At 45.8% G+C, this 25,443-nt stretch overlaps 1 protein-coding gene and 1 long non-coding RNA gene across 25 annotated transcripts in view; one reads left to right on the forward strand and one right to left on the reverse strand.

Annotated features, from left to right (window-relative positions):
• Window positions 1-8,078: 8,078 nt before the first annotated feature.
• Window positions 8,079-13,320, forward strand: LOC144383523 (uncharacterized). Its single transcript, XR_013450953.1, has 3 exons — window positions 8,079-8,211; window positions 12,673-12,743; window positions 12,900-13,320. It is a non-coding gene; the product is annotated as an uncharacterized LOC144383523 (long non-coding RNA).
• Window positions 9,722-25,443, reverse strand: part of epb41a (erythrocyte membrane protein band 4.1a) — a 41,307-nt gene continuing 25,585 nt past the window's right edge. For 4 of the 24 annotated variants that reach the window (XM_040188569.2, XM_040188567.2, XM_040188563.2 and 1 more), the window contains 7 exons: window positions 24,798-24,860; window positions 22,849-23,019; window positions 18,381-18,509; window positions 17,507-17,623; window positions 13,392-13,472; window positions 12,039-12,158; window positions 9,722-11,464 (listed from right to left, as the gene is read on the reverse strand). In XM_040188569.2, the coding sequence (XP_040044503.2) occupies window positions 12,060-12,158; window positions 13,392-13,472; window positions 17,507-17,623; window positions 18,381-18,509; window positions 22,849-23,019; window positions 24,798-24,860 (660 nt within the window). In that variant the 3' untranslated portion in view covers window positions 9,722-11,464; window positions 12,039-12,059. Of the gene's footprint in view, window positions 11,465-12,038; window positions 12,159-13,391; window positions 13,473-17,506; window positions 17,624-18,380; window positions 18,510-19,980; window positions 20,092-22,848; window positions 23,020-24,648; window positions 24,697-24,797; window positions 24,861-25,443 lie in introns of those variants that run through there. The other 20 variants (XM_078081232.1, XM_078081239.1, XM_078081236.1 and 17 more) reach the window with 11 other exon arrangements.

Here is a 25,443-nt window from a genome sequence, read left to right on the forward strand (position 1 = left end):
CATGGCGGTTGGTGCATAACAATGGACAAGCAGAGCAAAAAAGGAAATGCCAGTGTCCGTCAGTGGGGGATCCGGCTCCGGAATAGAGAGGGTCGTTACTGGAGAGGGGGGTGGGGAAGGGAAGGGCAATACAGAGGTAGGAGGAGGGAGAGATGGAGTCAGGACTGTCCCATTGTCTATCAGATCTGAATTAGGAAAAGCCTAACACTAGGATATGGTGGCATGTTTCAAATATGAACATCGCATTTTTTGTCCATATCCCTGGCCATGTTGAGATGTCTTTTTCCAAGACCTGCCTGGGCAAGTTCAAACTCTTCAGATGAGGTTGCGGTTGTCTCTGAAGTAATGCTTAAGAGATATACATAGAAACTAAAAGGCTTTCAAGTCTTTGTAGATGCTGTGCAACAGGTCTTTAGACACTATCTTTTTTGTGATAAACCCAAGAAAAGGTGTAAATGATTATAAAAGATATTTAGTTAAAATAGGTCCCAACCTGGGGATATCCAGATCCCTGCCAGAAAAGCCCCTCTTGGCTGTTCTGTAGCCCCACTCTGTCTCGGCCCCTCCTTATATGCATAACAAGCTGCCCTCCAATGCCCTCTTCTATGGCAAAAGTTAGACCTTATCTGGACTCCCTATGCCTCAACCCCTTGTCTCAGGGTTAAACGGCTGATGAACAGGATAGACCCCACCGACCCGAGCACTTTCACCAGAGCCAGCACGGCAAGTACGCTACTCCCCAAAATTCTGCTTGTGCGTCAACACGTAGTCATCGTCCAAAGCAGCTGCCTCCGTGACAGTTTTTCACTTTTCGATCACTAATGTGCGTCGCTATCACCTCAAGTATATTATTTCCAAACTGTTTCAGCACTACCAATTAACACAGTTCCTCAAAACACTCCACCTTCAATGTAGCACACCAGCGCCCAAAATCAGCAGTCAAGTCACGGGCAAATTCTCCATGTCCGAAAACGTTGGCAATACGCCTCCGGGACCAATTCAAAAGCCCTCCACGCAGCTGACTTCACAACCAAATAATTTGTACACTCTGCTGATGACAACTATAGACCTCCTGCGAAGTTCCCTGGTTCAAATCCCGGACGAGCCTCCCATTGTCACAACCTGGCTCTTGGGCCATGACAAAAATGGAGAAACACAGGATTAATTGTTTTGTTGTTCAACAACACAAAGAAACAGCGCTCCCACAAACAAAGCCATGAGGCTCTCACAAAACCGAGAGACTGACGACTGGGGCTTAAATACAATGCGAAGACCGGCCGGGTGCTCCCAGTGGTGCTAACGAGCTTCTCCTACCAGCAAAACCAAAGAAAATATTGATTTATTTTTACGACTTAATGTTTATTTCTAATGTAACAAATGCACATTTAACAGCTATTATATTTTAAGCTTGATACATAATGTAAAGGTCACTGTAAAGAACTGTAATAAGGTCTGATACTATTCCATCATGTGTAGATATCAGTTTAGGTTTTGCCAAGGTAAAGTGTAATAAACAGAAGTGATTAAAAATTCTATAAGATAATTATACAAGCAAGAATTAATTTATTTTACTTTATTATATTTTATTCTTATATTGTACCAAGTCAAACTGTAGAACATATGTGGCAATAAATGGCTTCTGAATCTGATTCTGTACACATGTGGGGATACGGGACAGGGTCACAAGGGGGAGCCACAGTAATTCAGGAGGTAGCTGGTGGGACTCTTGTTCTCTCTTCTGTGGTCTAATCAGATTGATGCAGGGCAGCTGGGAGGAGTGCACTCATCGCTGGCAGCTGCTGCAAGTCTTCAGGGAGCAGTTAAAGAGGGACATCTTTCAGAGGTTCGGCGCCGAGGGATTGCCGAGTACAGCCTTCCAGACACGCGTTTTCCTGGGTCCGGAGACTTCAGTGGCTTCCATTCCTACGTCACGAGGGAGACACGGGACGCCGCCGACGACGGCGGTGCATTGCCGGAAGGCCTGAGTATTTGAGTTGTTTTTGAGAGACATTCAGTTCTACGTTCGGTGCAGAGGATTGCCGGAAGGCCAGAGTATTTCAGTTGTCGTTTGGAAAGAGAGACAATAAATACGCATTTTGTGTTTATACTTTACCTGGTTCCGGCGTTTGCTTTTGGATCCCACTCACGAGCCGTGACAGAATCCCTCGGCCAGACAACATGGATCCAGCAAACCCGGCATCCGTGCAGGAGGCTCTCAGCGCCCAGGGAGCGATGGTGGGGAGGCACGAGCAGATGCTGGTGCTGATGATGGAGTCCTTGGAGAGGCTGAATCGACGGATGGACCGGCCTGGGACGTCGGGGGCTGCGGCATCGGGAGGTCCGGATCTTCCAGGGAGAGAGGAGGACCAGGGTCCGACCAACGCCGCCAACGACCGGGAGCCGCGGGTTCCACTGCCAGAACCGTATGCAGGGGAAGCCGGGGGGTGCGGCCGCTTCTTACTGAACTGCGAGCTCGTGTTCGACCTGCAGCCCCGCAGTTATACCACCGACAGAGCCAAGATAGCCTTTTGTATGAATTTGTTTCGGGGAAGGGCGGCCCAGTGGGCGACCGCGTTGTGGGGGGGTCAGTCCTCGGCGTTGAGCTCTTTCGCGGGTTTTTCTGAGGAACTGCGACGTGTGTTCGACCACCCGGTGCGGGGGCAGGATGCTTTGAATAGGCTGCTGTCGCTGCGGCAGGGGTCTGGATCAGTGGCGGACTTTGCTATCTCGTTCCGGATCCTTGCCGCCGAGAGCGGTGCCAACGAACACACGCTAAGGACCATTTTTGCGCGGAACCTGTCGGAGACCCTGAAAGACGAGCTGCTCTCTCGCGACGCCACCACCACTTTGGAGCAGCTTATTTCGTTGGCGATTACGATGGATAATCGCATTCAGGAACGTGAACGCGAGCGGGGGAGGCGGCCGTCGCGTCCGCAGTTCACGGGGGGGGAGGTTTCGAGCCCGGTTGGGTCGGGGGGGGAGTTTTCGGGAGGCGCGGGCGAGCCGATGCAGTTGGGGCGGGCTCGGTTGACTCCGTCCGAACGCGAACGGCGGTTTAGTCGTCGACTGTGTTTGTATTGCGGACGCGCGGGACATTATGCTAGGAACTGTCCGGAGTCCCCAAACGGGGCTCCTCACCAGGCGGAGAGGACCTCCTGGTGAGTAACGCGGCGTCCTCTACTATCCCATCCCGTATTTCCATTCCGGCCATTCTACTGTTTCATTCCCATAATCACTCGACCACCGCCCTCGTGGACTCCGGTTCTGATGCTAATTTTATGGACGAGGGACTAGCCGCCCGGTTGCGAGTACCGTTAGAGACGCTCGAGGGCGCCAGGGCAGTTAACGCGCTAGATGGTCGACTGATCAGCCGGGTCACGCATCGCACAGGCCCCCTCACGCTCCGTATATCGGGAAACCATTCAGAAACCATTCAGTTGCTAATTATTCCGTCTCCGGCGAGTCCGATCGTGCTGGGTCTCCCGTGGTTAAAACTTCATAACCCCATGGTGGATTGGACAACTATGGCCATCGCGGGCTGGAGCGTGGGGTGTCATGCCCGGTGTCTGCGGGCTGCGGGGGGAACACCAGCGACGCCAGTGGTACCATCACTTCCTCCAGACTTATCCACGGTTCCATCAGTCTACCATGACCTTGCGCAGGTGTTTAGTAAGGACAAGGCTTGTACTCTGCCACCGCACCGACCTTTCGATTGTGCGATAGACTTGCTCCCGGGGGCTCCGCTGCCCACTAGCCGTCTTTTCAACATCTCCCGCCCGGAACGGTTAGCAATGGAAAAATACGTTCGGGAGTGCCTGGACGCGGGTCTCATCCGTCCTTCGTCCGCCCCGTTAGGCGCGGGGTTCTTTTTCGTTGAGAAAAAGGACCACTCACTGCGTCCGTGCATTGACTATCGGGGCTTGAATCAAATCACGATAAAGAATAAGACTCCATTGCCGTTAATCGACCCGTCATTCGAACCTCTCTCTCAGGCGCAGTTTTTTACCAAGCTGGATCTCCGAAACGCCTATCATTTGGTTCGTATCCGCGAAGGTGATGAATGGAAGACGGCCTTTAACACGCCCATGGGGCAATTCGAGTATCGGGTCATGCCGTTTGGGTTGACAAATGCCCCGGCCGTCTTCCAGTCATTAATGAATAATCTGTTTCGGGATATCACCAGTAGCTTCGCTTTCATTTATCTGGACGATATCCTGATTTTCTCCCGGTCCCTCACCGAGCACCAGCAACAGGTGCGACTGGTGCTGCGGCGACTTTTGGAAAACAGGCTATACGTTAAACCCGAGAAGTGCGAATTTCACGTGGCGTCGGTTCGTTTCCTCGGGTTCGTGATTGCGCGGGGGCAGGTGGAACCGGATCCTGATAAGATTCGAGCGGTAGCAGACTGGCCGATCCCGGGCACGCGGAAGGACTTGCAGCGGTTCCTGGGGTTCGCAAATTTTTATCGCCGGTTTGTGAGGGACTTCAGTAGAGTGGCCGCACCTCTCACCGCGCTAACATCCACCAAGGCATCCTTCTGCTGGACGCCAGAAGCACAGGGGGCGTTTAGTAAATTGAGGTCTCTCTTCACCAGCGCCCCTATTCTTAGGCACCCTGATTCCGCTCGGCAGTTTGTGGTGGAAGTGGATGCGTCGGAAGCAGGGGTCGGGGCCGTTCTGTCTCAGCGAGATCCGTCAACGCAGAAGTTACATCCATGTGCTTTCTTCTCCAAACGGTTGAGTCCGGCGGAGAAGAATTATGACGTCGGGAATCGGGAGCTGCTGGCAGTGGTCCTCGCGCTACAGGAATGGCGGCATTGGTTGGAGGGTAGCCTGCAGCCCTTCTGGATTTGGACGGATCACAAGAATCTGGCGTACATCCAGGCAGCTCGGAGGCTGAATTCCCGACAAGCACGGTGGGCCTTGTTCCTCAGCCGTTTCCAGTTTACGTTGTCCTATCGCCCGGGAAGCAAGAACGGCAAGCCGGACGCCCTTTCCAGGATCTTCCCGCCGCCGGCATCACCGGATTCCACGCCCATACTTCCGTCCGAGTGTATTGTAGGTGCGGCAACTTGGGAGATCGAGTCGGTGGTGCAAGAGGCGCAGCGGGGGGAGTCGGTGCCAGAGGGGGGACCAGCGGACCGCCTGTTCGTGCCACGGACGGTCAGATCGCAGGTACTTCAGTGGGGCCATTCATCGAAGCTGACGTGTCATCCGGGGGCGAGACGGACGGCTCTCTTCATTCGTCAGCGGTTTTGGTGGCCGGGACTGGATCGAGACACGAGGGCGTTTGTGGCGGCGTGCCCCGAATGTGCCAGAGGTAAGGCCTCGCATCAGGCCTCGGCGGGCCTGCTGCAACCATTGCCTGTCCCGGGCAGGCCGTGGTCCCACATCGGGGTGGACTTTGTTACGGGCTTGCCTCCATCCGACGGGAACACAACCATTCTGACCATAGTGGACCGTTTTTCCAAAGCGGTTCATTATGTTCCCCTCACCAAACTGCCTTCTGCGTTGGAGACCGCCGAGCTGTTGGTCTTGCATGTGTTCCGGATTCACGGGATCCCTATGGACATTGTATCCGACAGAGGACCGCAGTTCGCGTCTAAGGTATGGGGTGCGTTTTGCAGGGCTGTGGGGGCAAGGGCCAGTTTATCTTCAGGGTATCATCCACAGTCCAACGGACAGACTGAGCGGGCAAATCAAGACCTGGGGTCGGCGTTGCGGTGCATCGCGGCGCGGCATCCGGTGTCATGGAGCAAGTTCCTGCCGTGGGTGGAGTATGCCCACAATTCCCTGTCACGTTCTGCTACGGGTATGTCGCCATTTATGGTCTGTTTCGGTTTTCAGCCCCCGTTGTTTCAGATCCAGGAGGCAGCAGTGGCAGTCCCGTCCGTCGATAACCATCTCTGGCGGATTCAGGAGGTGTGGGACTCGGCGCGGGCAGCTATCACCCGGTCGGGGGAGATCAACAAGAAGATGGCTGACCGACATCGCGTCCCCGCACCGGCGTACAGGGTAGGACAGCAGGTGTGGTTGTCCGCGAAGGACCTCCCCCTGGCAACGGAGGGCCGCAAGATGAACCCAAGGTACGTCGGACCATACCCTATCGGACAGATAGCAGATCGTCAACCCTTCGGCGGTTCGTCTGACCCTGCCGGCGGCCCTGAAGGTACATCCGACGTTTCACGTCTCGCTGTTGAAACCGGTGGGGGAGAGCGAATTCAGCCCTCCGGCCAATGCTCCCCCGGCTCCCCTGGTCATCGAGGGGCATCCAGCACACAGGGTTTCCCGGATACTGGACGTCCGGCGTCGGGGGCGGGGGTTTCAATATCTGGTGGACTGGGAGGGGTATGGACCGGAGGAACGATCTTGGCTGCCCCGCCGGCAGATTTTTGGCTCCACATTATTCCGGGAGTTCTATCGGGACAATCCGGGTAAGCCCGGGCGGCCGCCAGGAGGCGCCCGTTGAGGGGGGGGTACTGTGGGGATACGGGACAGGGTCACAAGGGGGAGCCACAGTAATTCAGGAGGTAGCTGGTGGGACTCTTGTTCTCTCTTCTGTGGTCTAATCAGATTGATGCAGGGCAGCTGGGAGGAGTGCACTCATCGCTGGCAGCTGCTGCAAGTCTTCAGGGAGCAGTTAAAGAGGGACATCTTTCAGAGGTTCGGCGCCGAGGGATTGCCGAGTACAGCCTTCCAGACACGCGTTTTCCTGGGTCCGGAGACTTCAGTGGCTTCCATTCCTACGTCACGAGGGAGACACGGGACGCCGCCGACGACGGCGGTGCATTGCCGGAAGGCCTGAGTATTTGAGTTGTTTTTGAGAGACATTCAGTTCTACGTTCGGTGCGGAGGATTGCCGGAAGGCCAGAGTATTTCAGTTGTCGTTTGGAAAGAGAGACAATAAATATGCATTTTGTGTTTATACTTTACCTGGTTCCGGCGTTTGCTTTTGGATCCCACTCACGAGCCGTGACAACACATAGACAAATTGGTGTTCTGTTAGCTGTCCAGTATAGAGAACGCTATTGCGGCTCAACTGAATGTATGTCCTGTGGTAAAACTAAACCCACCGATGCATACAGTAATTACACTGCTTTTTTCAATAACTCACCTAAGGACATTGCTCATAGGAAATAATGTCTGGATTTATTCGGCCTATTTACACTCTCGATGACGTTGAGATTTTGCAAGCATGGTGGCGCTATTTCCATTTAATTAGTAAAAGGTACCTTCAAGACATTGGCTTCGTATCTCTAACCCCCTCATGTTGGTTGGTGCAGCACCTCTGATGGCCATTCATACCCGCCCCAGTTTGAAAAACCAATCCAATTGCAGAGAGATTGTAGCGATTTGTTCTACTTTAACTCTGTTACCATTAACAGGCTGGAATGGTGAGGTTTCTTTTATTTTTTAAAGAGTACATCACTGTCATCTAAGTAGAAGATCTAAATACCTCTGACACCACTGGCCTTCTTTCTAAGTCATTTTGAATGATAATGCAGTATTGTGACGGTTTTGAGATCCCGGGGTATATCTTCCCACCATATTTAAGTTATTTAATATTTAATAATGACAACATCCAGGCACAATGTAGTTTTTGACAGTGCCTAGACCTTCATAAAATGACATATACGTCACACAACGATTGAGCATGTTGTTGTTGTTGTCTATTATTGTTCAAATCATGATGTTCCTCCACTGGTGCCGTGTCAAGCCTTGCTTAAAGCATCAAACATGCCGTGCTAGAATTGCAAAATTGCAAAAATACATTTTTGCAAATGCTGCATTATTGAAGCAGTGATGCAAAGTGGACAATCTGTTCCCCTGCACTGCCAACAGGCAGATAGGAAATGAAACACCAGGCGGCACACCCCCACACACACACGCACACATGAGTCACCCTCCCAGCGCAAAGACTCAAAAAGCCGTGTGATAAATACATACAATCAGTGAGTTGATGTTAAATGAGAAATGTAAACATAATGTACTGCTTTTGATTCACTCAGCCTTCCCCGTCCTGGGGAGGGATCGGCTCACTCTCTGTCCAGTTGGGAGCCTTACCCACTCCAACCATGACAGAGAAAGGCTTGGTGCTGGGACCAGCTTGGCTACTTGCTAGGGGGGGGCTCACCGACTATATGCTCCCCTAACATCTCAGCCCGGTAACGAATGCTCAGGAGGACAAACCGGCTGGGACGCTTCATGGGCCGTAAGTGTTTATTTTTGCATGCATAAAAGAAACCTGGTTTTGGGGGATATGCCTCATCTCATCTTGGCATCTCGGCTCCTGGTCTATCCTACGGCTGGATGGAGTCCAAGCCCCAACTGCACTTTTAATACTCATGCTTGTTTTAATAAATCATTCCTGAAATTCAGTCAGGAAGACCGGAGAAGCTAATGCCAGGCCCGGGGGCCTCCGCTGTCTATGTGGGCATGCCGTTTGCTGATACACTGTTTCCATAAACCAGTGTTGTTTAACGTTTAAAGCTCTGTTGCTGTCAGTTGTCATTTCAAAACGCACCAAATGCAACCCTACACCTCCCTGACACCTCCAATCAGCAGGAAAATCTGGCATATCAGAAGACTTATTCTCTACCACCACCAGCAGTGTCTGGACTCCCAAAGGGGGTGTAGAGTATTAGAAATAAACTGACGACCCGGTTCATAAATGAACAATTAATAAAATGCATTTTGTGTACACCAGCATACAGCCATGATTCTGGAACAGTGTAATCAAAAGTCATGAGAATATTGTAAAAACACGGTCATTTTGAAAGGGTAATCAACAGAATAATACCAATGTGCAGCTAAGATTGTATTTAATGTAATGTAACCAACCGAAATGCATGCTTGTAATACTTGACAGCACACTGATATTAACCTATAGAGACATTACATTGAACTCACCAGGAGACCACTCCCAGAGGTGTGGACACTAACTGTCACACCTTTACTGATCTGGATAAATACCTGAGGCACCCATTGTTCTAGAGTTCGCTGGTGGAGGCAACAGACTATGGGAGTCAATTCGCTGCTCTGTGGCCTGTTGATTGCAGCGACCAGCGGCTCCTCAGATCAGATGTTCTTAACAGCCTTTCTTAAATAGTAAAATAGATTTGAACTCTTCAATCTAAGATGCCTCTGTCTGACACATAATTCTTATGGAGTACATACATATAAAAGAGATGCTCTGTGGATAACCTAGGTATTGTGAGAGGTATCAAGTCATCCTTGTTGACACACCTATATATGTGCAGGAGTGATTCACAACCTGAGCTGATTTTAAGCGGACTGACGACCCGTGTGCCGGGTTCTCTAAGCAGCGCTCCCCCCGGCAGCCCCTTTCCTCGCAGTCCGGTGGAGCGGAGACATCCACAACTGCATTTATTTTATTAAGTTGCTCGCAGCATTCACCAATACCAAGCAGTGTCCTGCCTCCCTGCCGGTCCCCTCCTCTCTCCCTGCCTCTAATCAGCAGCCAATAGACTCCCATAGGTCACTCACTGCAGCCTAGCTGACGACGTTATGCAATTGTTTAGCACATTTTAAAGGGCCTCTTTCCCCCTTTATTTGTTGCTCTACGCGCTGCATCTTGATAATGGACGTCTGTTTCTCAACCGTAGGCTTTTTGTAGCTTGGTTCTGGAACCTATTTCTAATACGATCAAATGTCCTATTAGATACATCATTGTCATAATAAATAATCAGGACTCAACACAGAACTGGATCAAATACAATGTATACATGTGTGTTTATTCTTTCCATGGTGCTCTTTTAATCTGTTGGCTTTTGATGGTAAAGTAAGGGTTCACAATTCAAAAAAGGAGTGCATACTGCACAGTACAAGAACAACATGTTCGGCTGTACAGAATATTCTTTTTTAAAATAGCATCCTGTTTAAAAATCAACAAACACAAACTTTGTATGTCATTCCAAATAAGGTGTGATTTGAATGGGGAGTGTGTACTGAGCAGTACGCTATGTTGTTTTAATGTCAGGACTATAAGGTTACAGTCGGTTGCATGAACTCAATATTCCAATATTAGAAATAGAAAATATGACATTTATTTGAATGCATTGTGTCTGTTTGTGGGGTCACACGCATTCATTTCATACATCACTGTAAGTGAGTAAACAAATAACCAGCAGCCAACAGGTTCACTGAACGAAAGCCCTCTTGTGAAAACTTTTAGTTCCGAGTTAATTATTTAGTTTAATTTGTTCAAAAATGACCCCTGTGATCACAACTTTTCAGAGCCAATATGCTACAAAAGAAAACAAAAAAAAAGTCAGAGCCCTCATATTTACTCACTGTATGCTGAGAACTGGTGTGATTAATGGGTGTGATTAACCGCTTTATCCAGATAACCTTGTCAATGTGTTGATGTAATCATTTCCTTAATTAGCTTATAATTAATAACCAATGTGAAAATAATTCCTTTGGGCATCATCATCCTGTGGTGTCACACAGGCACACAGCCATGTCATTTCCTTTCATTAACATGTCACTGCCCCGATGGTAGAAAAGTACAAATGTGAGATATGTGCAGAAATACTATGGTTACTTATGTCATGCTCAGTACGAATGATTAGAACTATCTGATAACTGGAAAGTTCTCAATACAAAGTCATGAAGTCACAACAACTGAGCGGAGTACACCTAAAACATACAGACACACAAAGAGGAGACAGATGTAAAATAAATGAAGGTCATTTCAATATGCTGTTGACTTTGTGGTCCTGATAAACAAGCACTAAAACAACAACAACTAAATGAGTCAAAAGACCATCCGACAAATGATTAGGTCAGAACTCTAAGATAATAGGAGAAATTGCCCAAGTGGTTCGATAAAATGAATCTTCTTTATACAGAAATTGAAAAAATATTTTTTTTCGCTTTTAGAGGGAAAATAAAATATTTACTGTAGAAGAAATGACAGCAAACTTAAGGTTAAATTTCAGAGGGACCCTCGGGTCCCTAGGAGTACAAGCCAAGAAAGTCACCCATAACCCCTTTGTTAATGCTGCTCGGAACATACCGTTAAAAAACACTTGCTGTCCAAGTCATTGAACCAATTGCGATTTTAAGAAAAGCCGTAGAAAAATAAAGTACCAGTAATCTCAAGATTTAAAGACCAAATGTCCTTTAACATTTTCTCAAACTCCCCAGACAAATTGGAGAGGAATAAATCCACAAATGCTGTACTTTATTATGTTTTTTCATCAGTCCAGCAAGGCTGATCTGTAGTGGAGGAGAGGGGCTTGACGTTTTGGGGAACCTTCTGGCCTCTTCCTGTCCCTGGGGTCAAACTCCAGACTCACGCAGGGTGAGCTTCATCGTTCAGCCTTGAAGCTCGATTCCTCTGGTGGTCGAGTGGTCCTTGTCGTAGGCAGTGCAGCTGGGTGTGATGGCTCTCGGGGGGCTTTGGTGAAAGTAAGGAATTTGGTGGTCGGGGGGGGCAGCTGTGGGAATTCATGTTATTGAATGATTGAGAAAAAGAGAGATTGACAGCCGAGCAGAGAAAGAAAAGAAGATACAAATATTTTTAAGTGAAATGAACAATGTCCTCACTAGTGCAAAGATGAGACAGTTAAAACACTCTTTGCTGTCTCACAGTACTCATCACATTCAGAACGTCCTTCACCGACACTGCGGCTCTAAGCTACTCTCAGAAAAAATAAGTAGAGAGGTTAAGAGCACTGATAAGAGAAGTTGAGGCTAAGGCTAACAGAAGGTTTTTTCTACCGTTGAATTTGAGGTGATCTCACATATTTTAATTTAAATGGTGGTTTTTGATTGGAAACAACTCAAGGGAGGTGCCCTCTTATTGCATAATCAGATTAACGTGCAAGAATAGGGTCCGTCCTTACAATCACCACTTTCTTGCAGAAGAGAGCAACGTATTTTATAGATGGTATTGAGATTTGTCTGTTTCATTTCCATCAAATACTCTAAATTATTTTATATTTTGAACTTCCTTTTGCTTCTCGAAATGAGCAGCGCAGCATCGCTTTCAGTTGAGGGTTGGACACTCACCTTCCAGAGCTTCAGCCTGTCTTACTCTGGGCTGATCTCGGTCTCCTGGTGTACAACCACTTTGGTAACAGACATGTCTGGGTGCTGTTCTTTCGCCTCTTTAATGGCCTGAGCCAAAGCCTGTGGTGGAAGGACAACAATTCAGGCCCGTAAAGTGGATAACCGTTAATGCGTTCATTTAAATGACTTCCTTGATATATGACCACATTGCTCTATAATGCAAATGAAGCCATTCAAGCTTCAGAAACAAACATTTCAAGCAGAAATCTGTATACCTCTACATATATGTATGTACATATATACAGTGGCGGCATGTGGAATTTCTTTTGATAGGGCAAACATCCCAGTATTATTCAATGCAAAAATAAAAGACATCAAACATGCATTATTACTTTGCAGTTAAATATTTAACATTTATTCCAACAGTTTAACATAATAACAACCTATTCATACAATTCAGTGTGTATATTATAAATATATATATTATATAACGTGATGTTAACTTATGTTAATAACAGAGTTATCCGAGTGTGTCCTGTTGTTCTCTATCCTTTTCAGAATTTTTTTTGACAAGTTCTTCATGTCCCTTCCTCCCATATCTGTCCATGCTCAATTCTGTCCCTGTTGATTGAAGCAACATATGGCGTAAGCACGAATGCATCCAGCTGGCCAAACCTTCCAGTATAGCATCTCTACAGGAGCAGAGTATGTGCGGCTTCCCTTTCACGCCGGTCCCTTGTGTATATATACACATTATATATATATATTATATACATACACATATATACGTGTATACATACATATATACATACTTGTCATTTCCCGTTTTGTTTTGAAAGATTAACCTTCCTCTCGTTTCAGGTCACTTCATGTGTCACCAGTCGAATTGTCTTCCCTGATTCCTGATCGTGTCCACCTGTTTCCCATTGCCCTCATGTGTCTTATAGTCTGCGTCTCCCTTTGTCTTGTGCCGGAGTGTTTCCACCATTTGTCTACTCAAGCCTGCCACCACAGACACAGTGTCCCTTGTCTCACCTCGTCTCCTTACGAGGGAATTTTGTTTTCTTAAGAACGGCCTCGAGCCTTTTATAGCTTTTTTGGTTTTCCTCCTAATGGAGCGATTTTGAGTTTCTTAGGTATTCCTCTGTGATGAGTGATTTTCTGTTTATAGATCATTTCCTTCAGATTTTGCTAATAGATTTCCTATAGTTTTTTTTTTATATGACTGCTTATTTTTTCGCCCTGTATGAGACAGCCTAATAAAGACATCCTAATCTGCTCACCCTTCTGCCCCTGAGTCCTCTTTTAAGTCCAGGTCTGACCGACTGATGACAATACTGATCCGTTACTCACCTTGTCGTGATCAATTTCTGTGTCCCCAGTGATGACAATTCTCTTCTCAATGCGAGTCTCAGAGACTCCTCCTTTAACCGTCTACAAGAGAAACAGGACACAAAAAAAGGGTAGGAAACACATGCAAAACCAAAATCCAGTGTTTCTCCTACCATTCTAACATTACCTCAACAACCTGCAAACGTTTGGAATAAAACAAAGAAGAAATTCTCTTGCACGGTAGTTCTGCACTGACACCAGAGAGCACCAACGGAATGACCAATAGCCCCCCCACCCGTCGGCCCGAACCGTTTGCCCGACTGAAATCCGTTCGGAGTAAGGAGGAGTTGGGAGATAGTGGCATGCTGCTGGTAGCCAGGAACAAACTTAACGACAAGCACTTCATGTAGTGCGTGACATCACCAAGGAGTCAACTAGTAAGGTATGTCGCTAACTAGTCAGCCTCTTAATGATAAAAATTAGTGCTCCATCCACACACTCATGTCTCAGCAAAGGACCACCCTAAAATAATGAGTCATTAACCCTGTGGGCCGAGCAGTTGCAAAGTCTATTTTACTCTTGCCACATTTCACATGTCCGTGGACATGTCTATGGAAACCATGGCTAGACGTAGAGAGACCCATGTATTTTGTGCAGTATAACAGTTCAAATACCATAAATTATAATAAATGAATCCACATCCTCTGAATATTAAACCGTCAGCAGGTTTTTTGAATAAATGGTTAATTTGGGGCAACATGTTAAATGAGTAATCTAGAGCAGGGATTTCCAAAGTGTGGTGCGGGCACCCGTGGGGGTGCGCGACTGGCCAATAGGGGGTGCGCAAGAGGAAGGGTGGTAATAATTCATATAATTTGTAAAAAATCAATTGGGTTTTTACATAAAATATAGACATGAATTATAAAACTACCCTTGTAGTTTTAAAAATGTACAATTTAATAAATATATACACTGCAGCTCGTACACAGTAAGCTAACGTTAGCCTAGTTTGTGCAGCTAACAGCTAGCTTTTTCAGCAACATTTATAAAACAATGAACTGGCTGAAATCAGTAAGCTGTCAGGTGGACACCAGTCGTGAGAGAGGACAGGGACAGAGAGAGACGCAGGAATCCGAGGCGATAGAAACAGAGACAGTACTGTCGCAATGACAGTATTCGGGTTGGTTCTTTCTGCATTTTTTTTGATAACGTTAATTAACTCAAATAAATGCTGAGCTCTTTGCATGGTTGTTAACATGACGAGAGCGTAAGAGCAGTGTAGCCCAACCACCCAGTCAATGCTGCGAGAACACCGGTCTTATTGGCTCCAAACATGACATTGTTGACAAGGATAATCAGGGTTCATACACATTTTGACCAGTGGATTTCAATGACTTCAAACTAAATTTCCATGAAGTGTGAAATTTCAGTGTATACATGAAAAAGTGAGTAAATGTAGTATTTAAACTAACAATGAAAATACCAAAGCATACAGTGTTTCCCCCACCATTCAATTCGGTCTCAAGATGTTATAATTAAGCAATTATACAATTATCCACTATGGATGAGTATCGTTTGGGGTTTTCTTGATACCAGTGCTGAAACGATACCTATAAAACATACCGGTGCCTAAACAGTGCCTAAACAATACTTTCCATTATTTTACTTCAAATGATGGACAATACATGAACTGTTATCAGTTTACAGTAGACATACAGTCTCTGTAAGAGCCGGAAGTGTATGTATTACTTCACTGGAATTTTGGGAATATTAATCATTTAAGTTATGGTCATTGTGCAGGAACTAAAGATATGTAACTTGTATTGAACGTATTTATGTTGGATTGACGCTCCTTGTGTGTCTCCATGTAATGGCGTCATGATTGCAGTAGGTGCAACACAGAAGAGCTGCATAAGGCACAAGAGCATATCGTTTATCTGCCGTGTGACAGAATGTAGTAATTGTTTATTATGTTGACGCATTGCAGCATAAAATAAACACAAAACGAAAAGAATCCAATGATCTCCTGTCATTCGAGGAGGAAAATTAAGTCACGTGTCTGCAGCTTAATACGGCTCAATGACAAAGAACACCGAAGCAACGCCGAAACACCCTCTGTTTACAACGTGGAACTGCTGCTAGCAGACGGGCAGCGCACGTCGGGAAATGTCGGTGTTGCGTACAGCGCCGGAGGCTGCTCGGCATGTTCCTGTAGTAGCTTCGCTAGCAGTCGCCCTCTGATGGGGTTCCTGTAGTAGCTTCGCTAGCAGTCGCCCTCTGATGGGGTTGGTGTAGTAGCTTCGCTAGCAGTCGCCCTCTGATGGGGTTGGTGTAGTAGCTTCGCTAGCAGTCGCCCTCTGATGGGGTTGGTGTAGTAGCTTCGCTAGCAGTCGCCCTCTGATGGGGTTGGTGTAGTAGCTTCGCTAGCAGTCGCCCTCTGATGGGGTTGGTGTAGTAGCTTCGCTAGCAGTCGCCCTCTGATGGGGTTGGTATAGTAGCTTCACTAGCAGTCGCCCTCTGATGGGGTTGGTGTAGTAGCTTCACTAGCAGTCGCCCTCTGATGGGGTTGGTGTAGTAGCTTCACTAGCAGTCGCCCTCTGATGGGGTTGGTGTAGTAGCTTCGCTAACAGTCGCCCTCTGATGGGGTTGGTGTAGCAGCTTCGCTAGCAGTAGCCCTCTGATGGGGTTGGTGTAGTAGCTTCGCTAGCAGTCGCCCTCTGATGGGGTTGGTGTAGTAGCTTCGCTAGCAGTCGCCCTCTGATGGGGTTGGTGTAGTAGCTTCGCTAGCAGTCGCCCTCTGATGTGGTTCGTGTAGTAGCTTCGCTAGCAGCAAACATGGTGAGATTTATTTGCGCTGCGAATAGGAGAGCGTCCTGCTTGTAGCGTCCTGCTTGTATTTTGAACGTCTCTTTTATAACCATATGAATTATTTCAAACGTATCTTAAATGAACCGCATGAACATAACAGATTTCCATTACTTTTCCAAACCTTTTGGGGTTCGACTTTTTCCATTACTTTTCCAGGCCTGGAAATGACCATTTTAAAATGTGACTTTTCCTGGTTTTCCATGACCAAACCCTGGGAAAACAAATATGTTAACCAAGAGTTCGCTAGCAGTCGCCCTCTGATGGGGTTTCTATAGTAGCTTCGCTAGCAGTCGCCCTCTGATGGGGTTGGTGTAGTAGCTTCGCTAGCAGTCGCCCTCTGATGGGGTTTCTATAGTAGCTTCGCTAGCAGCGGCGCAGTGATGTCTGCTTCCTTTAGCACGGCTCGTTAATGCCGCTCTCCCATGTTTAAAATATATAATGTTCCGCCTCCACATTACTTACATTCTGCTCGTCCCGGGTCTTTGTTTGTTGTAACTCATGAGATGCACTTTTCCATATGTAGCCAACCACGGTTAAATCTACACTTCCCTGACAATGGATGATTCCTGAGCTACCAAACTTTTAAGTTAAGGCGTGTTGCCGCGGTGCAAATTATTTGTGCTGCGAGTATCAGAGCGTCTCTTTAAAACCATATGAATGATTTCAAACGTAATCTTAAATGAACCACATGATCATAGAAATATAACAAATTTCCATGACTTTTCCAAAACTTTTAGGATTTTATTTCTTTCCATGACTCTTCCAGGCCTGAAAATGACCATTTTGAAATTCCATGACTTTTTCAGGTTTTCCATGACCGTACAAACCCTGAAGATGATGTTATGCATTTCAAGATCTATCCTTCCATGATAGAGTTCCATTAATAAGTTTATTTTTATGATTGGTTTTGGAGTGTATATCACAATCCATGTAAACAATGTATGCTGTCTTGTGTTCACATTCGACTAATTAATAACTCAGGAAAAGTAGAAGTGTGGGGGAAACCTCATTTTCAAGGGAGCGCTGCAGCCTGGAGTGACGGCGTGATGGAGAAGGTCTAACACAGGGGTGCCCACACCTTTCCCGGTCGTAAGCTACTTTCCAATCTACCAAGTCATGCGATCTACCCGTTCGCCCGAATAATAATGATATTAATAATGAGTAGTAGCGGTAACCAAGCTGGACACTGCTGCAAGGTAAGTAGGGATCAATTACTACTGTTTTGTTCTGTATGGACTGACTGTGGGGCTGTTGGTGGAGGAACAGACCTTGGTGATCTGGGTGGTGGTGGTGGTGCTGATGGTCTCTGAGGTGATGGTCTGAGCACTCAGCAACACTCCTGTGTCCCTCTCTGCCAGGCCGTCCACCGGCTGTGGGAGAGACACCTTTTAAGTGTTACAGAAGACCTCAAATTGATAAATGCATACATACTTTACTCTCCGAATGTGTTGTTTTTCCGATTTGTAATTTATTTAATTCTAAGACTGTCAAAGATATTCAAATAACCTTTGGAAACAGAGCTGGTTATTGAACCTCAGAAACAAATTTCCGTTTCATGTCTGACATTGTTTTTAACTCATCTTTCCCTCTGACATTTCCCTAATTGAAAGTTTTATTCATTGGCATTTAGACTAAGCTTGTGGAACAGTGCTTACGATTGAATTACTGTAAATTGTTGCATTTATTTAGCACTTTTAGAGTGCTTCACACATTTTCTCACATTCAACCATTCACATTCCTAAATGTAGCAACCTACCCTTTAAGGTTTCAGTAAAATGAGGAGGGCTGAGAGTACAAATACTAATATAAGTGGGCAACCCACTCAAACTCCTGAGACACAATCACCTTGTGTGTGGCAACTACACACCTCTGTTACCCCTGTATGATCATTTCTACTAAACTAAAGAACCAAAAGATGGAAAAAGGTATCACATCGTAGTTAATGGCCTGAGTTTAGCACACTTCAGTATTTGCAGAGGTCAGATAAGTCCAAGATGTCAGGATCAGGCTTTCCGCAGCAAATATATGTAAACATGCGTACAAGCACATCTTGTCAACAACTTGTCATCAGCTGCAATTCATCCAAGGTGACCTTCCTAACACTGAAACTGGAATGTCAACAATTCCAAGCATTCCCCTCACCTCTGCTGACTCGTATGTGATCGTCTTGGTCTCAGTGTGAACTAAGGGGATGTCCTTGTAGGTCACACTTCCTCTCAGGGAGTTGGTGTTGTCTGAGACGGTGATTGTCTGGGTCTTTAGCACAGGAGACTGGAGGGATCAGATAAAAAGTCAGCAAGTCACACTCTAATGAATTGTATCATCAGGAAATCTACTTATGAATTTGCTATTGTAACTTAAGTTTGTTACTTTTAACTTCTACTTAAAGAGCGGTACACATGTAAGAAGCTCATTACACTAATCACCTGGGAAGCATATTTTGCGATATGTCACTTACAGGGCTCAGGAGTGACATTTTGTCGGGGGTGGACGCTATGGCCGACGGGGAGGGGCGCGGACGCTACGGCTCGTGTTGGTTACTCCATACGCCGATTTCTTGGCGTGAGGAATTGAAAATATATTTTATCCAGCTGTTAGCATGAAGCATCATTGCTTTGTCATGCTCTTTAGTGTTTCTATAAAAGTAGCTGCTATTCCTAAAAGGTCCACTGGTAGTCGGACTGCACCAGGGGGATCCAAGACGACAGCGTTCCTCCAGGCAGACATCCCGACCCGCACTCTCTGCTCTGCATGTGATAAACTGCTTGTTCCTCCTCACTGGGAGCAAAACACTCGACTAGATCTCCACTCTTTGCTGTCCTGCTCCTAAATGGTGGAAGGAGGTCTCTGAAGACATCAGGACCACAGAGAGCCTTCACATCTTCAGACTAAAGACACACCTCTTCACACTCTACCTTGACTAAAAGGTACGTACCATATCTCGCGTCAAGTTCGCAGGGAAGTCGACACGATTTGAGTCGCGTCAAACACCCAAACGCAGCAAACGTGAAAGTTGAAATATTCGCGGTGACGCTGCGGCATGATAGCCTATCAGCACCGAGATCCCCGTCGTCCTGCAGACACCCGTATCCCAAGCTGTACGATACATCCTCGGACCTTTATGGCGATCAGACACTCACACTTTTAACAAACAGCATACAACCATATGTGCATTTTTACAACATCCCATCACGGCACTGAATATAGTACAATAAAGTGTAGGGCAATTGTATTGTTAATCGACACACTGATACTAAATATTATGCAACATAAATGACGTTTGCTCTTAAAAGAGCCGTTTGATTGTGCTTGAGTGTGAGAGGTCAGGACTTCGCCTCATGTGCAGAGCAATAAGGCAACGAAAAAACGTTTCCTTGCAGAATAAATTGTTTCTCTCTTGTAGAAACAAAAAAAGGAAAAGGGCCTGGCAAGTAAAAACAAGATAACCACATACAAGCACTGGAAATACCTGACTACAAACATGCAACTCGGGGAGGGACAAAAGATAACCTGGCACGGACAGGTGGGGGGACTGGGGCCTAAATACAGGTGGAGGTAATTGCAAACTAAACTCAGCTGTGTGGAGAAACGAAGGGCGAGAAACTAAATACAGGAAGTGCAGTAGTTAGAAAAATAAGAACAGGTTAATCTTCACCGTCTCTGCGAGTCGTCACATTGAGCATACGATGTCTCTCCATGGGACAGTTCCCTCGGCATGGAAGTATGATGCCCGATCAACAAGCTACCAAACGGGCTAACGGCTAGCACCATGTACCGCGGGAAGCGGCAGTCATCCAGAGGCAGTTTCTGTAGAGGTCGGTGAAATTCACCGAGCTGTCTGCGCCTACAGATGCTTTAGTACAGAAACACTCCGTTTAGTGGTCCGACGTGAGTAGAACTTCCACAAGTACAAGTTCAGAGTCAAATATGCAATATACTGACCACAAATGTACAACGAGAGTCCTGCGGTGCGTTTACACACTACAATAAACAATATGGAGAGATATAGAATTACACCCGCCAAAGCAGCTAGTGAGGGATGCTTTCATCACCACAGCTGAATCCCATTCTATATAAATATGTCTAACTGCAGCAGGAAAGGGTTAGTAACACTCACTGACGGTTGGGCGATGCTGGGGCACGGCTAATTCACTCGCGTTAGTGGTTACGAAATTTTTTACTTTTCATAATTAAAACAGTATTTGGCGCGAAAGGTAATGAGCTAACGCCTACTTTAACACCATCAAATCCCCTGAAAACATTACACAATAATAGTTTTACCAGATAGTTAGCTAAAAACTGTCTGCGTCAGGAGACAGTGACATTAAGATTCCACTTAAGTGCTGCTAAAATTCAATTAAAAAAAGTATTGTGACTGTCAACCACCAATATTTTCGTCTCGTTAAGTTAGAATAGATTTAGTCATAGTTTTTATTTTCAAAGATCTGTTTTCGTCACGTAACGTCTAGTTTTAGTGGTGGGAAAAGGTAGTTTTTTCGTCTCTGCAGAGAGGCTGATCGGCTGCAATCTGCCGTCCCTCCAGGACTTGTTCGCTTCTGGGACCCTGAAGCAGCTAAAAAGATGGTAGCCGACCCCTCTCACCCCGGACAAAACCTGTGGAGGCTGAGGTCCATCAGGACTAAGACCTGATCAACAGAGCCGGTCCCCCACTGACTGACTCTGACATCCCACCGGTCACTTTCTGTTCGCTGGTGCACTTTTTTTTACTTTTTAACATTTGTTTAACTTGTATTCTTTCATTTTCAAACTAACACATAGCCTTATATTCTAACCCATAGCATATTTTATTATATTATACTTTATTCTTCTTGCACTATGTCGTCTTATCTGTCTTGTTGTCTATTGTCGTACTGTCTGCTGCTATGCACCAATTCCAAAGTCATATTCCTTGTATGTCTGACACATTTTGGTAATAAATGTTTCCTGATTCCTGATCCCCATGCGAGTCTTTATGGCAGCGATTCCCAAAGTGTGGGCCGCAAGAGGTCATTTACAATATATAAATAACGTTTTTTAATTTTCAATTTTGAAAAGTTTGAAATTAATATGAAAATATTTATGATGCGGCACATTAGTTATGTGAAACATTGATTGATGAAGCACAAACAATTTAAACGAACAGATTAATAAAACAATAAGGCTCTCGCTCGAAACGGCTGCCGTTATTCAACAAAAGGCGCCTCCAAACAAACCAATGTCACATGGGGCGCCCTCTTGTAGTATTAAAGTAAATATACCGCATTTTCCGCACTCCCAGGCGCACTTAAAATACTTTAATTTCCTCAAACGACAGTGCCTTATAATCCGGATCAATTGGTTAATCGGTTGATCCATACTGGTTGTACACGGCGCTCAAGGCGCTCTGCCAAACACGCCAAAGCTCGTCTACGACGGCGAGATGCTGAGCGGCGCTCAGGCGCGTGAGATATGGAGCTGCTTTCAGGGCGCGTCGGAGAAACAAAGCTGATGAGATAATGAGATTAAAGAGCGAGAGACGGTGCCATTTTCTTTACAGTAGCTGAACCATCTTAACGGGGAACATAAGTTATTCTAAAAGGAGCCGAAGATTTAAGGCGTGGATGGCGAGGGGACGGCGGGAGCGGACGCACCTCGCGGCATCGAGACGGACCGTCTCCACCTTACTGTCAAAAAGAACAGCGAGTGTGTAGAAAACTCCCTCGATTGCGAGCAGAGATTCTCCTCGCGAGCAACGAAGTTCACATTTCGCAAGCGAGCAAATACCTCGCGGAGACGGACTTTTGCTCGCGGATGTTTGATTTTGGTTAAATTCTTAAGGTCATTTAATCATTATGTTTTGATCAGAGTTGTGATTGAAGGTTTGGGTGGGCCGCGAAAGATTTTCAGATTTCAAAGTGGGCCGCGGCGTTCTTGAGTTTGGGAACCGCTGCTTTATGGTTTTACAATTTCATGAAGTGGGAATATACAGTGTGACTTCTACAAAGTGAGCAACTAGGCCTGGATGCCAGACCTTTTGGGTAATATGCACATATTGAACACTATAAAAGTTGTCATGACAGTGTGCAGTATACTAGAATGCACATGAATATTTATAGACTTGCTTTTCCTGTGATATGTAAAATATCTTCCATGTAAAGGCCTGTTCTACGGTGACTTTTGTGCCACGTAGTTGACTTGTTGAGGCGCATTAATCAAATGTCCACAAACATCTTCAGGTCCCATTTCAAATGTTTCGGGCACAATCTATATAGAGATAGTGCCCCAGTGTATATACAGGCTTTAGGGTTACTATTATTTGGGGCTTTTATTTATTACAGATTCAGCGAGCCGTTTCTCAAAGGAAATCATTTGCTAGCTTCTCTTTAAAAGAAAAAGAAAAGGGAGAAAATCTCAAACTGTGAACTTGATGTCTAATAACTGCTGCTGTTAACAGTGAATAAACTGCTACACAGCGCTCTGGAAAACGCAGTTTAAAAATAGGAGTTTCTGAGCTTCTTGGACTTCAGTCTTTACTGAATGGAGACGATGGCTTGAAGGGTCAGAGGAACAGTCTGACCCGACAGACGTCTTCTGGAGAGTCAGCGTTACTGCAGCGTGCGTTTGGACTCACCGATGGCTGCAGCAGCCCGTTGATGCTCGCTGTGCGGAAAGGCGAGTTGGTGGACAGACGCTTGTCCCACTCACTGGGCCGAGGCTCCGGCACTGACTCCATGAAGCTCCTCTTCAGCTCACTGATGCTGGAGTGGTGACGCATGATGCCAGTCTGAGTCTTATCCAGGTCCTTCACACCAAGAGAAACGTGAGAATAGGTCGACGGACGGGCATGACACCAAAACAATGCATACCATGTAAAAGAAGAGCAGTGGGAAAGGGAAGAGAAAATAATGAGAGTAATGAGTGGCATGCCGAGGTCAGGGAGGAAGACATCATTCACTGTGACTGTGTCTGCGTCCAGCAGTTTGTAAATGTCCCTCGTCTGAGTCATGATGACAGAAAAGAGGCATCACAGAATGTTTCCTGGTTACTGGCCATCGCATCTCTTTCATTTGGAGGACATTGCAGTCCCAACTATACGTTTAGGATAATGGCTTCACTCATCCACGTTGAAGTTGATGACAACACATCTGTCATTTGATGTTGATGACGTCACCACGCTACGATGATATCGATCACATCACAGCTCTAATGGTTCGTTTGGGTAGAAGGCCGTCGGCTGCACTTCCTCAGTGGCATCCTTGTTTCCTTCACTTGTGTCTCAGTCCCTCCCACGAGGGATGAATGGAAAGACAACAACAATAAAGACAATACTAATACCAATAAAGACATACAATTACCCTCACTCTGTGGACAAGGTCTGACTATTTGAATATTTATGTTCTTCATTTCTGATTTAAAAGATGATTATGGTTTCTTTTAAACACTGCACGCAATTATGTTAATGAGCTCCAGGTTTCAGGGGGAAATGAAATGACACGACGATTAATGATGTAAAAAGTGTTTCCTCACTTTAGTTCTCTCTCACTTCAATAACTTCCATTATGGAAAACATTAAAGATTAGAAGAGATAACGAAAATACAAATCTTGGTTCTAGTACCTAATAGTGAACAACTTAAACCAGATGGTGAATTAGTGTTAATTTACCTTCACTCCAATAAAACAACTGATGAACAATAAGGGGGGGGGGGGGTTGCCTCTTTGAAGCCTTATTTGCACATCTTTCCATATTCTCTAACACGCGTCACAGCGCACATGGACTTTGTGCCCGTGTGAGGATCTTGAAGATGAATGATTGGATGTCGAATCAGAACCACAATGCCTTCTTGTCTTTCCCTTAATGGTCAAACAGCTTAAAAATGATTCAATGTTTTGAAGCTAAGCTAGGCTAAACATGAGTTAGTTACAGTGCTAAAAGTAGCAGGCTGAAGTTGTTTGGTCACGTAGACTCCAAACAGGAGTCTGTATCATACATCCCCAAGCCTACAAAATGTCATTCCCCTCTGAGAGGACAGAGCGGCCCAGTGAGCACCGGCCAGGAGACAATATAGTGTCAGTGTCCACAATCTGTTAATGGCATCAAAGAGAAATACATGACAGGGAAAGAAGAAGTAGTTTGTCATCAGCCTACATTCCCGTACAGGAGGCCTGCTGGGACCCCTAACGGGATGGAGCCGTCATTGATGTTGTTTACACGTGTACTTTTCCTGCTTCGACAAAATCAAATGTGGACCCTGATGAGGACCCATAACATGTGGCCCTCTAGTCACATTACCATGGAGCATAGCCTACAGGTCATGCATGTGCTGATCCTGTACCAGTTGAAACGTCAACGTCAACTTTCCCGGTCATTTATTTCACAAATGAAAATCTGAAGTGACAAAGACAATGTCAAAGGGAAGTGAAGCTACTTGCATGAGAATCAGAGAGGAAAATGGTGCATGCCAAGCCTTTAGGGTTAAGCTGAAAACAAGACAAGAAAAACAAAGGTTTCTGAGCAAAAAGAAAATGAACAGCAGCCATGCAGGGAGAAACACAGATATCTGAAGACTGAAGATACAAACCTCCAACATTAAATTGCTATGTCTGATATAAATAGTTTCACCCTCAAGTTTCTTTGCTCTTTTCTGTGGAAAATCAGGAAAAAGGTGCTGGTTGGAAATAATTTAGGAATTAATTAAAACATTTTAGAACAAGATTAGCAATGAAATCCAGAGAGCAGCACTGAGCGTGGTGATGACATGAATCACATAAAATAAAAGGGCTGTGGGGCTGCAGTTACCGGGCTGCTCAGCAGAAGACTGAGGGCTGATAGAGAGGTTACATGCTGCATGCAAACGTGTTATTGGTGGTAACACAACCCTGTGACACACGGCTGGTGTTTCCCATGATGAGCAATTTAGTCAGTGATGACTCTTTTCTTAAAATACCATTATTATTGCTGTGAAATGTAAAAGAAACCGTCAAATGTCCTGTTCAGCAAATATAACTAAAGAACATATCCTGCCAATAAAAGCGTTGCTTTATGTTTAAAAAGAATCATCGTACTACTATTCCTATTGAGCGTTAACTGTAGGCCTTGTGCCCTTCTGAGCGCCTTCATTGGACTAAACGTCCAGGCGCTTTATAGAGCGACAACTTTGTTGACTTGAATATAGCGCCTGCTCATTTCTATGCTGACTATTCCATACGGTCATACTCTATATGACC

This window comes from Gasterosteus aculeatus, chromosome 10, assembly GCF_964276395.1.
Source record: "Gasterosteus aculeatus chromosome 10, fGasAcu3.hap1.1, whole genome shotgun sequence".
In the NCBI taxonomy this organism is placed as follows: domain Eukaryota; kingdom Metazoa; phylum Chordata; class Actinopteri; order Perciformes; family Gasterosteidae; genus Gasterosteus; species Gasterosteus aculeatus.